This window comes from Heterodontus francisci, chromosome 16, assembly GCF_036365525.1.
Source record: "Heterodontus francisci isolate sHetFra1 chromosome 16, sHetFra1.hap1, whole genome shotgun sequence".
Taxonomy (NCBI): domain Eukaryota; kingdom Metazoa; phylum Chordata; class Chondrichthyes; order Heterodontiformes; family Heterodontidae; genus Heterodontus; species Heterodontus francisci.
Window position 1 is genome coordinate 58,653,291 of NC_090386.1, and position 12,486 is coordinate 58,665,776.

The 12,486-nt window shown below is 43.6% G+C and overlaps 1 protein-coding gene across 5 annotated transcripts in view; it reads right to left on the reverse strand.

The window, feature by feature from the left end:
* gmeb2 (glucocorticoid modulatory element binding protein 2) overlaps window positions 1-12,486 on the reverse strand; it is a 94,271-nt gene that overhangs the window by 34,238 nt on the left and 47,547 nt on the right. For all 5 annotated transcript variants that reach the window (XM_068048222.1, XM_068048221.1, XM_068048219.1 and 2 more), the window contains 2 exons: window positions 10,634-10,705; window positions 9,999-10,136 (listed from right to left, as the gene is read on the reverse strand). In XM_068048222.1, coding sequence (XP_067904323.1) covers window positions 9,999-10,136; window positions 10,634-10,705 — 210 coding nt within the window. The remainder of the gene's footprint in view (window positions 1-9,998; window positions 10,137-10,633; window positions 10,706-12,486) is intronic.

Consider the following 12,486-nt stretch of genomic DNA (forward strand, 5'->3'; position numbering starts at 1 on the left):
GACCGCAAGTGGCTCCTGCTCAGTCCCAGACTCCACTGTACTGCCACAGTCTTCTGCACATTGCAGAGGGGCTGAGTAGCGTCGTAAAGATGCCATGTACTGCAGGAAAGCTTCGCTTTTTAAAGGTGAAGTTCCTATAAAACGCTTTGCCACTGCGGGAAAAGGAGGATGGCACATCGGGGAAGGAGCGGGCACCCCACTAAAGTGAAGCTGCCCCTGACACATGATGCAGAGATGTGGAGGCCAGGAAGAAGGCTATGTTTCTGGTGGGGAGCAGGAAGCCCTTGCGACGGAGTCTCCGAAGGGAATAGGAGCATGTGACAAGACTGGTCAATGTCCAGAGTGTTGCTCCCAAACCTGGCAGCAGTGGCGGAAAATGTTTAATCACTTCACTTGGATGGTCAAGGTGAGTGAATGCATCTACACATCACATCTTTCACCTGTCACACATTCACTCACCCAGCTGTACATCCTGATATTTAGGACTCAACCCGAACATCCTTATACTAAACCTCACCCACCCATACCTTCCAATCATGCCAATCACACACGCACACCTCTACAGATCTCCGCAAACCTACAGCTGTTCCGTTATGGCAGACACAGTCACTGACATTCTGCCCTCTCTCTTGCAAGAGAAGGTGGCCAACAACAGGAAGACCCAAAGGACTGGCAGAGGACCACCAAACATCCATCCCCTCAGCACCCTCGAGAAGATGGTCCACAGGATAATGGGCACCAATACCAGAACAAGTGTCAGCCTGCACTGCCAAGGTCGTCCTGGATGATGGCAAGTTGCTGCCTTGTTCACTTTCTTCAGTCACTCCTCATACTCATCCTGAAAGGTGCCATGAAATAGAAACTGCAGATGGAGTGAGCGTGGACCTTCTGCTTTCCTCCCCACCACACCCCACCATCCCCACTTCCCTCACCCCTCCCCTCATGCTTTTGTTCTTTCAGATAATCAAGAACTGCTTGCTGCTCATTGCAATCTTAGGGGGAAGGGCAAGAGGAAGAGCAGACCTCTGATGAAGAAGCACCCTCACTTGACCTAATACTCACAGCCACCAGCTCAGATGCTGGCACTGCGTGAACCTTAGAGGCTAGTTTTGAGTCAGGACCTGCACATGGTGAGTTACCGGGCACAAGTGGGCTGCAGTCAGGACAGGGGACAGGGCACCTATGTCCAAACTCCCCAGAGGGTGAGGTCACAGACAAGTTCTACTGCGGGGGACTCAGATGTGGACTTCATTGGGGCAGACTATAGGTAAACGCTGATGATGCCCACCGAGATGCTTGGTCTATTGGCAGGCCTGCCAGATAGCCTAAAGTCACTGGCTAGTAGCATGGAGGAGTCTGCCTCCATCATGGCAGAGAGCATCACACAGAACTTGGAGCCCATCTTTTCCATCGTGGAAGTGGTGGGTACCTCCACGGCAACACAACCGGACCAACCCAAGAAGAAGCATCTGCTGACCACTGTCTCAACTTCCACTGCAGCACAGAGGGAGGCCTCCTAATGTATCATTGCTGCAGTGGGAGCTCCGACAGAAGCCACGAGATCGCTAGCTGCTGGCATGCAGGCTCAGACTGCAGCCATCCAGTTTGTGATGAAAACCACACTTGCCAAAAAATGAGACATATTAATTTCGTCATATGGAACATTATTTTTTGAACTATTACTGGACTAGAAATAACTTGTTTAAAAAGAGCACAACAGTGGCTGAAAACATGGCTGCACATTTGCATTCTAAAAGACAGTTGCCTGAAGAAGACAATGGGAGACCTCCTTGATCCAATTAGCCAGATGGATTTTTTGTCAGTAGTGATGATCAAGAGACATTGAATGTGTAACAGCCAGCATTTCACTGAGAGTGTCCATTAAGCTTGGGGGAATCCACAAACCTCGCAGGAGAGACTGTTCCAAATAAGGAGCTAATCACATGACGAACCTGCTGGGCAACCTGGGGTTGTCTGAATTGTGCTACACAGAACAGCTTTGGGAAGAGACTGCAACTTGAAGACAAAAGAGAAGGAAGGTCTCTCCCCGTCTCTTTCTCTCAAGCAAAGTTCCAGGGACCCACGGAAGTAACTTAACCCTCAAGACAGAAGACCAGCAAAACAAGTTTGAAAGTATGCACTGGGTCCCAACGAGAACTGCAAGACTTAACTTCAATCAAAGACTTTACATAAAACCCAAAGCTAGTAACTGAATTTCAACTATTACTTCAAACCTTTCCTCTTCTTTCTCCTTCTCTGTTTCTATTTGTGTGTGTGTTTATTGTATGCATGCTAACATGGTTGTGTCGCATACTTTTAGTAGTTTTAACTGAATTAGAATTTTTAGGTTAATAAACTTATACCTTTCTTGTTTAAATCTGAGAAAACCCGTCTGGTTTATTTCATTGCCATTACAATCAGAGAGTAGTGAGCAAGGGCTCACTGAGAGGGAAGCTAAAACACGATGTTTTAAAAATTAAACCCTGTTACAGTTAAACCAGGAAAGGCTGAGAGGGGAGGCCTAGACCCCTGCCTCATCTGGTCATAAGTCTGTGTCTGCTGCCATTGTGGATGCAGATCGCCGTGCTTGATGGGGCATGCAAGCTCTCTCAGCAATCCAGCAATCTGTGTTCCAGAAGATTTTGAGGATTGCTGAGGTTCCACCCCATGCAAGTGGCTGTGGCTCCATGATACACAAATTCTCAAGATGACAGCATTCTTGTCCCTACCACTGCCACTCCACCAGTGCCCTTGTTGTCGTCCCTCAGCCAGCCAGCACACACTGTTGCCACCCATCACGAGATGGTGCAGTCCAAAGCTGGGCCCTCAAGGCCCAGAGCTGCCCGAAGGTGTCCTACAATGCCATCTTCACTCTCCACCAGTGAAAGTCAGCAGCCTTCCACCAGCCATGTAGCAGCCACTGAGGTAGAACTGTATAGGCCAGGAAAGGGCACCCACAAGACAAGCACTAAGAGGATGCACAAGGCTGATTAGTTCTGCTTGTTTTTTATTATTGATGTATTGCTGGATAAAGTTATTGAGTGAAGGTTTTTGCTGTTGGCCTTTATTGACTGAAGTTTGCCAAGGGGACTTTGTCATGGGGAGCCTGAAATGGATGTACTCTTAGGGAATGTTGGGTCCATGCTGTGTTTCAGGAAGTTCCCTTTAACTGAAGCGAAGCCTCATTATGCGGTCCCTCTTGCTCCGTCCAGTTGCATGTGATCTCCTCCCTTCCTCCTCCTTCTCCTGAGATGACCCCAGGAGGTAGTGACTAGGCTCTCATAATTATGAGGTTGTGCAGAATACAGCACATCACCACAAACATGAAGGAGACCCTCTCAGGCCTGTACTGCAGAGACTCTCCCCAAACAATCTTAGTGAAACCTCTGCTTTAGGTGACCGACAGCTTGCTCCAAAATGTTGCAGGTGGCTTCATGGCTTTCATTGAAGGCCCTCCCACCTTGCATGGTGGTGCATCTTGGAGACCCAAAGACAGTCGGTATTGCTGACTGTAGCAGGATAAAAGCATCGTGGGTGCTGCCAGGAAAGTGGGAATTCACCAAGATGAATGTTTTGGTGTCATTACACACCAACTGCACATTGACAGAGTGGTAGCCCTTGCAGTTACGATATTGCTCCCCGTTGACATAGAGGACCTGCAGAACTGTGTGTGTGCAGTAGATGGGACCCTGCACCATGGGGAAGCCTGCTACCATGGCAAACTCATGTGCCCTTTCATCCTGGTCTTCCCTTCTCAGGAAGAAGAGGATGAAGTCCTTTCTCCTTCTGTAGAATGCCTCTGTCACCTCCCTGATGCTTCTGTGGACAGCGAACTGCAACAAGTGGCTGATGTTGCCTGTTCCCACCTAGAAGGGTCCCACTGCATAGAAAGAAAGGGTGACAGTGATCTTCACAGCCACTGGGAAGGCCGTCCTTGCACTAATTTGAGTCTCTAGGCTGTATGATGGAGGTAGCACAACTTCATCACTACCTCCTAGTGAAGCGTAGCCTCCTCAGAAACTGCTCTTGGCTCACTGCAACATTGGAGTGGCACTCTCAGAAGATCCTTTCAGGGTAGGACCTTCTGAGGACAGCACTTCTTCTCCTCCCTCCTCTCAGAGGTTCCCCTCCTAGCATCCTCCTCTCCATACCCTGCTCATGTTGCAAAGCATGTGGCACAACAACTACCCTCATACCTATGTAAAGAAATGTTAAGGTAGGTAGGTCAAATAGGAGCTTACTTGTTTTGAACGCTTTTAGGTAGATTAGAACTTCCATCACATTTATATAAAATGTTTTTGGCCAGAATCATTCGTTGGATGGGAGACCCTGGCCTGGGGACCGAAAAGTTGCTGGCGAGCCCGCCTCCAGAGCCAGACCGGGTTTTTCGCTCCCCAGGCCCTCAGTTGAGCTTGGACAGGACTTCCACTTCCTTGAGGCTGGAAGACCCATCTGATGGAGTTGCCAGCCAATCAGCAGGACGGTAGCTCTTAGTTCCAGCAGCGCCACCAGCAGCGGTGGCCACTGCTGGGACTACAACCAGCCATCGGAACCAACAGGAAGGATGGCCCCGGAAAAAAAGGTACGTTTTCAGGGCTTCAACGGGGACAGTCACTCAGGCCCCGGCTAGGCAAGGGGAGTGCGGGGGTCAGTTCGGGGGACAGGAGGAGTGTTGTACGTTGGGGGTGGTTGGAGCTTCAGGGGTGGCCCTCCGTGGGGCACAGGGTGCCCAATCAGGAGGGCCAGGGTGCCCAATCAGGAGGGCCCTCAACTAGCCCGCAAGAAGGCCACCTGGTTTCACCAGGCAGGCTTTTTGAGGTCTCAGCCACCCGCCAGCCAAGGGTAAAATACCAGTGGCAGCAGGCAGAGGCCCTTTAGTGTCAGATAATTGGCCACTTAAAGGCCTTGATTGGCCTGGGGCAGACGGGCTGTTTCTCGCCGCCGCCCCACGTAAAACTGCAATGGGGGCAGGAAGGGGGGTCAGGAACGGACCCCCCCCCCCACTTAGTTTTACAACCCCCGCCAACAGCCCACTCGTTTGAGGGGTGTAAAATTCTAGCCTTTAATTCTACTTCAGTTATCGCTACTTTGTAAGGACTTGAGGCCCTTGAATCAAATAATTGTTCAGAATATTAGCTATTATATTCCCCTCCCCTGTTTTAGCATTGTTTGCACAGATATTCCACAAAGGGGAGAGAGAGAGAAAACAGGGTTTTTTGTAGATGCAACTCGTAGAGTAGATAAAGGGGAACCAGTAGCTGTAGTAGACGGATTTCCAAAAGGCATTTGGTAAGATGCCACAGAAGAGGTTAATATGCAAGATAAGGGCTCATGGAGTTGGAGGTAATATAGCATGGACAGAGAATTAGATAATGGACAGGAAGCAAAGAGTAGGGATAAACGGGGCATTTTCAAGTTGGCAGGCTGTGACCAGTGGAGTGCCGCAAGGATCAGTGCGAGGCCTCAGCTTTTTATAATCTATATTAATGACTTAGATGAAGAGACCCAGAGTAATAAATCCAAGTTTGCTGATGATACAAAGCTAGGCGGGAATGTAAGCTGTGAGAAAGACACAAAGAGGCTGCAAAGAGATATAGACAGGTTAAGTGAGTGGTCAACAAGGTGGCAAATGGTGTATAATGAGAGGGAAATGTGAGGTTATTCACTTTGGTAGTAAGAATAGAAAAGCAGAATATTTTTTAAAAGGAGTGAAACGTTCAAATGTAGATGTTCAGAGAGACTTAGGTATGCTCATACATAGAACAGAGAAAGTTAATATGCAGGTACAGCAAGCAATTAGGAAGGCAAATGGCATGTTGGCCTTTAATGCAAGGGGACTAGATTACAAGAATAAGGAAATTTTGCTACAGTTGCACAGGGCTTTGGTGAGATCACACCTGGAGTACTGTGCGCAGTTTTAGGCTCCATATCTAAGGCAGGATATACTTGTCTTGGAGCCGGTACAATGAACGTTCACTCGATTGATTCCCGGGATGACAGGGTGAGCCTGAGATGACAGGTTGAGTAAATTGGGACTATAATCTCTGGAGTTTAGAAGAATGAGTCGTGATCTCAGTGAAACATACAAGATTCTGAAGGAGCTTGACAGGGCAGACACTCAGAGGTTGTTTCCCCAACTGGGAAATCTAGAACACGGGGGCATAGTCTCAGGATAAGGATTGATCATTTAGGACTGAGATGAGGAGAAATTTCTTCACTCAGAGGGTCATGAATCTTTGGAATTGTTGACCCCAAGGGTTGTGGATGCTCCATCGTTGAGTATATTCAAGACTGGGAGAGATGTTTGGTCTCTCGGGAAACGAGGGGATATGGGGAGCAGGTGGGAAACTGAAGTTGAGCCAAAAGATCAGCCAAGATCATATTGAATGGCAGAGCAGGCTCGAGCAGCCGTATGGTCTACTCCTGTTACTATTTACGCTCTTATATTTAGGACACCCACATCTTCGCTGACTGCCCTTTTACTGTTAAAATATTGAAAGAATTGTACAAATAAAAAAAACATTCAGATGAAAAAAATTAAGTCTTTCTTTACCCCTCTGATCGACCTCTTAACGTTTCTACATATTTCTATATTCATCCCAAGAAACCACTCCCTCACCTCACCCTGCTCGATTTGTAGAGGTTGTCTTTCAATTCAGTCCTTATTAATGGTCACTTCTGTTTCGTGCATGCTTGCTGATGTAAGGGACTTATTTTTTCTGCATGATCAGTATAGTCATTAAAGGTAAAAGCAAAATACTGCGGATGCTGGAAATCTGAAACAAAAACAAGAAATGCTGGAATCACTCAGCAGGTCTGGCAGCATCTGTGGAAAGAGAAGCAGAGTTAACGTTTCGGGTCAGTGACCCTTCTTCGGAAGGGTCCGAAGAAGGGTCACTGACCCGAAACGTTAACTCTGCTTCTCTTTCCACAGATGCTGCCAGACCTGCTGAGTGATTCCAGCATTTCTTGTGTTAGTCATTAAAGGTGTTCTATTTGTCCTCTTTTGAAATGCTGCAGAGCAAAACCATTAAATTAATTTGTTTAAACAGTTACCTAATTTGTTTCAAGTTAGCCCTGCTAAAATTACACACCTGTTTCTCAGTATTTGAGACTCAAATCATATTGAGCTTGATCATTCTGTGGTCACCATCACCCAAGGGGGTCACAATTTCCATTTCATCTATGTTTTCCTGGTCAGTTACTATTACCAAGTCAGGATTTGCACTGCCTCTTGTGGCTTCCTTGTTGCTGTGGGTCATGAAGCAGCCATGTGTTATGTTTACCATATTGGACTCCAAGCTACTTAGGTATTCCCAATTTATATTTGGCTGACTGAAGTCACTCATTAATAAATGTTCCTGTTTTCACATACCCTTCTTATCTCTTCATAGAGAGCAAACTATCATTCTTTTCAATAAAAATAGAAAATGCTGTAAATACTCAGCAGGTCTGGCAGCATCTGTGGAGAAAGAAACAAAGCTAACAAATGTCACAGACTTGAAACGTTAACTCTGTTTCTCTCCACAGGAGATTGCCAAACCTGCTGAATATTTCCAGCATTTTCTGTTTTCATTTCAGATTTCCAGCATCCACAGTATTCTTTTTTACTCACTGGTTCTGTAGCATGCTCCAAACATTAACTTTGTCCTTTTCAGACAAAGAATGTCTAATCCGAGTGGTTCATTGAGTAACTTACCACCTCCTACAGAAATAACCTCTTAAACCTCTCAGGTATCCCTGATATATAAGGTTACAGAGCCCCCACTCCTGTGTATATGTCTTTTATCAACACTCTGTTTTATGTATTACAATTCTCTAAGGGCAGTCATGTTTGGATATTCCTATCATATCATAGTTCTCTGCTGCCACAATCTCCCTTTCTGGCACCTTATTCCTAGTGCTTTTGTGTATATACATAATATTGTACATCTGCTTCCTTTCTTGGTTCTCAATATCTTTGTGTCCCTGCACCCCCCACCCCCATATCTGGCTTGTGTATGTCTCTGTTAATTGTATATCAATTGTGTTTAACTATATGCAGGTGGTAGGCACTAATTCAGGCTTCACTTGAGCATATATAAAGAGACACATTGAAATTGTGGTTGAGTTAGCAGGTGTATGCTTGCAATATTTCACTCTGTAAGACTAAGTAAAGATTGGTTGCAGTATGATCCTTCACCAACTGGCTGTCTGGAACATAAATTTGTACCTGCCCATTGATGACTTTCCACTCTACCTCTGGTCGGAGGTAACAGAGGGCACAGTGGTGCAGTGGTTAGCAACGCAGCCTCACAGCTCCAGCGACCCGGGTTCAATTCTGGGTACTGCCTGTGTGGAGTTTGCAAGTTCTCCCTGTGTCTGCGTGGGTTTCCTCCGGATGCTCTGGTTTCCTCCCACAGCCAAAAGACTTGCAGGTTGATAGGTAAATTGGCCATTATAAATTGCCCCTAGTATAGGTAGGTGGTAGGGGAATATAGGGACAGGTGCGGATGTGGTAGGAATATGGGATTAGTGTAGGATTAGTATTAATGGGTGGTCAATGGTCAGCACTGACTCGGTGGGCTGAAGGGTCTGTTTCAGTGCTGTATCTCTAAATCAAAATCAAAGCTAAAGTTTAGATAAGAAACAACATTTTTTAAAAAGTCCTTTTCCTAGTCTGTGGGGGAAAATTTGCCTATTCTGACATCAGGATGTAGTTCGTAGAAAATAATCAGCTGGGAGAGATTGTGGACGGATAATCTAGAAAACTCCTTAATGTAATCTTCCTGCCTAATTTTCCTCTATGCACTGCAACCAGATGCAAGAACAGGAATATCTGCCCTGTGAAGTCAGATTTTGGTTTATATCTTACTAAATGCATTCCTTAGAGTGTGAACTACTATTTTCACACGTTTTAAAGTGCGCTCTTTGAATTGTATCATGTTTATTTTTTAGGTTTTTAACTAACATGTTCTTGTAAAATATTTTTTTGAGAATTCATAGTCAAACTGAAGAAATGTTGATCCAGTTTTATTTCCAAGATGGTCATCAAGAGAACACTGAAAGGACGTGTTTGACAACAACAGTTATTGGTTGTCACATGACTCAAGTTAAAAATAGAACAGAAAGCCTGTTAACTGGAGAAGATGTGTGCAGAGAAGTGACAGGTCAGAAGGTAGATTTTCTGTTTCCGGCTTCACTTTTGAATTGTTTGAAGTGGGGAATGAACTGTTTAAAAGGGATTGGAGTTTAAAAAAATAAAACTGAAGGACAGAACCCCAGCTCAGCCCAGCCTGTTCCATCTCTTTAAAAAGCCTGCCAAAAAAGGAAGAGAACTTCCAAGGAGAGAAGAGAATTCCCAAGGAAGAAGATCATAACCCAGCTTAGCTTTCCAGCACCTCTCTAAAAGATGATGAGCAGTCCACTGTGTCAACTCATTTCGTCTCCTGTCTTTGAAAAGCCTGCTAAATTAATTCTCAACACCGCCTGAAAAGAACTGTTCTAAAAGATCCCAGTGTACTCGGAAGCCATACTGCGTGCCAGTTTTTGAACACAACATATCTCATATGCAGTTTCCTTCAAGAATGAGCAAGTATTTAACCAAGTTTTTTTTTGCCTGTAACAGAGCTCTAAATAAAAATCTCTCTTATTTTTCTGGTTAACTGGAGCATGTGTGTGCATGCGTGCGTGTGTGCAGTTGCGTGAGAGAGGGTGCGGGGCTAAGGTAAAAAGAGGACTTCAAAATTTCAATCTATGTGTTTACTTCATTACTGGTTAAGACTTGTTTGATAATAAAGTAATAACTTTGTTGTTCATAATAAAGTAACAATTTTGTTGTTCATTAAAGAAGGTGGTTAGTGTGTTTTATTCTGGGAAAAAGAGAGTATATGATGACCATGTCGGTGAGTGAGAAAATTTAAATGTATCTTGTGACCTGTGGAGAAGTGAAACTAGAAGAAACAGTGCACTCCTCCGCCTCAGTTGTAACCACGTTTAAAAAGATATAGTGCACTCACCGCCAACTTGAAGAGGAGGCTGTTGCAGTCTTTGTTGAAGGCCTTTCAGAGTACCTTGCATCTCTTGCTGAAACTCCTGTATGACCTCTTCTAGTAAACCTGCTTCTTTTAATCCACGCCAAAATGAGAAGGTATCCTCTTTGGTTTGACAAAAGATAACAAAATGAAAATAGCATGAACAAATAAATTTAAATATAGAGAGCTTAACCACTCTATTCAAAAGCAAATGCAGAATTTTGGTAATTTTTCTGCCCATCGTACTTGTGCTAGTTCCCCTATCCACTCTAATCCCACATCCTTGTATCAGTTAATTTAACTTTAGCTATTTCCTGACAATTGACTCTGCTCCAATAGCCACTTGTGGTAATGCATTCCATATCCTAGTAACTACTGTGTAAAAACAACATTTGGAGAACACATTATATGTGTTAGAATAGCACAAACATAGGAAATTGCCTTAAACGTACACATTTACAATCTTTAGAAGTAGACTGAGCTTGTTCAAGAACCATATATGGAATACACTTAGGCCAAAATTTTCAAACCATGTACCAGTGGTCTGTGTATAACTGCTTATAATATATAGACTGATATCCTTTGTGCACATATTTTGAATAATTTCTAAATCTCAGTACCTGGTATTGTTGAAATCCATTCAGAATTGTCTTCGCAACTCTCAATTCGAGACGTAGCAGGTGAGCCATTAACTGAAAAAGTCAGTAAACATTCATGAATTAGGTATTGAGGTATTCTTCCAAATAGTAAATAATGTATTAGTCATTGAAACAATCAGACGAATTTTCCTGTACTCTCAATAAAATACATTTCAGTTTCAGCTGTTCTTAATGTCCTTTTTGTTGCTCTTGATCAATGTGCAAAAGTTTTTTGCAATTTGACAGATTTTAATATTCAAGTAAGACACTATCATCTTCATTTTCTTTTTAACTTTGTTGTTATAGAGTAAACTAAATATAGCACATACATATCTTACACTGCTTTAGGCATTAGACATTAAATAGTTTGGGACAATATATTAATTGTGGGTGACAAGGGAGTACGAGAGAAAGCTAGCTAGAAATATAAAAACAGATAGTAAGAGTTTCTATAGATATTTAAAAAAGAGTAAACAAAATGAGCGTTGGTCCAATAGAAAGTGAGTAGAGGTAATTAATAAGGGAAAATAAGGAGATGGCAGATGAATTGAACAGGTATTTTGCATTGGTCTTCACTATAAAGGAAACAAGTAATATTGCAGAAAAGCTGTAAATCAGGAAATGGAAGGGAGGGAGGAACTCAAGAAAATTACAATCACCAAGGAAGTGGTTCTGAGCAAATTGTTGGAGCAGTGGGCTGACAAGTCCTCGGGTGCTGATAGACTTCATCATAGGGTCTTAAAAGAAGTGGTTAGTGGGATAGTTGATACGTTAGTTTTAACTTTCCAAAATTCCCTAGATTCAGGGAAGATTCCATTCGATTGGAAAATAGGAATGCAACTCCTTTATTCAAAAAAGGAGGGAGACAAAAAGCAGAAAACTACAGGCCAGTTAGCTTAACATCTTTCTTAGGGAAAATGTTAGAAGCTATTATTAAAGACATTATAGCAGGGCATTTAGAAAAATTCAAGGTAATCAGGCAGAGTCAACATGGTTTTGTGAAAGGGAAATCATGTTTAACCAATTTACTGGAATTCTTTGAAGTAGTAACATGTGCTGTGGATAAAAGGGAACCGGTGGATGTACTGTACTTAGATTTCCAGAAGGCATTTGATAAGGTACCACATCAAAGGTTATTGCAGAAAATAAAAGCTTATAGCGTAGGGGTAACATATTGGCATGGATAGAAGATTGACTAGCTAACAGGAAAGAGAGAGTAGCATAAATAGGTCATTTTCTGGTTGGCAAGATGTAACAAGTGGTGTGCCACAGGGATCGGTGCTGGGGCCTCAACTTTTTATAATTTATGTAAAATGACTTGGATAAAGGGGCCGAAAGTATGGTTGCTAAATTTGCTGATGACACAAAGATAGGTAGGAAAGTAAGTTGTGAAGAGGACATCAGGAGGATACAAAGGAATATAGATAGGTTACGTGAGTGGGCAAGGATCTGGCAAATGGAGTATAAAGTGGGAAAATGTGAAATTGTCCATTTTGGCAGAAAGAATAAAAAAGAAGCATATTATCTAAATGGTGAGAGATTGCAGAGCTCTGAGATGAAGAGGGATCTAGGTGTCCTCGTGCAGGAATCACAAAAGGTTAGTATGCAGGTACAGCAAGTAATTCGGAAAGCCCATAGAATGTTATCATTTATTGAGAGGGGAATTGATTACAAAAGTAGGGAGGTTATGCTTCAGTTATACAGGGCATTGGTAAGACCACATCTGGAGTACCGTGTACAGTATTGGTCTCCTTATTTAAGGAAGGCTGTAATTGCATTGGAAGCAGTTTAGAGAAGGTTTACTCGACTAATACCTGGAATGGGCGGGTTGTCTT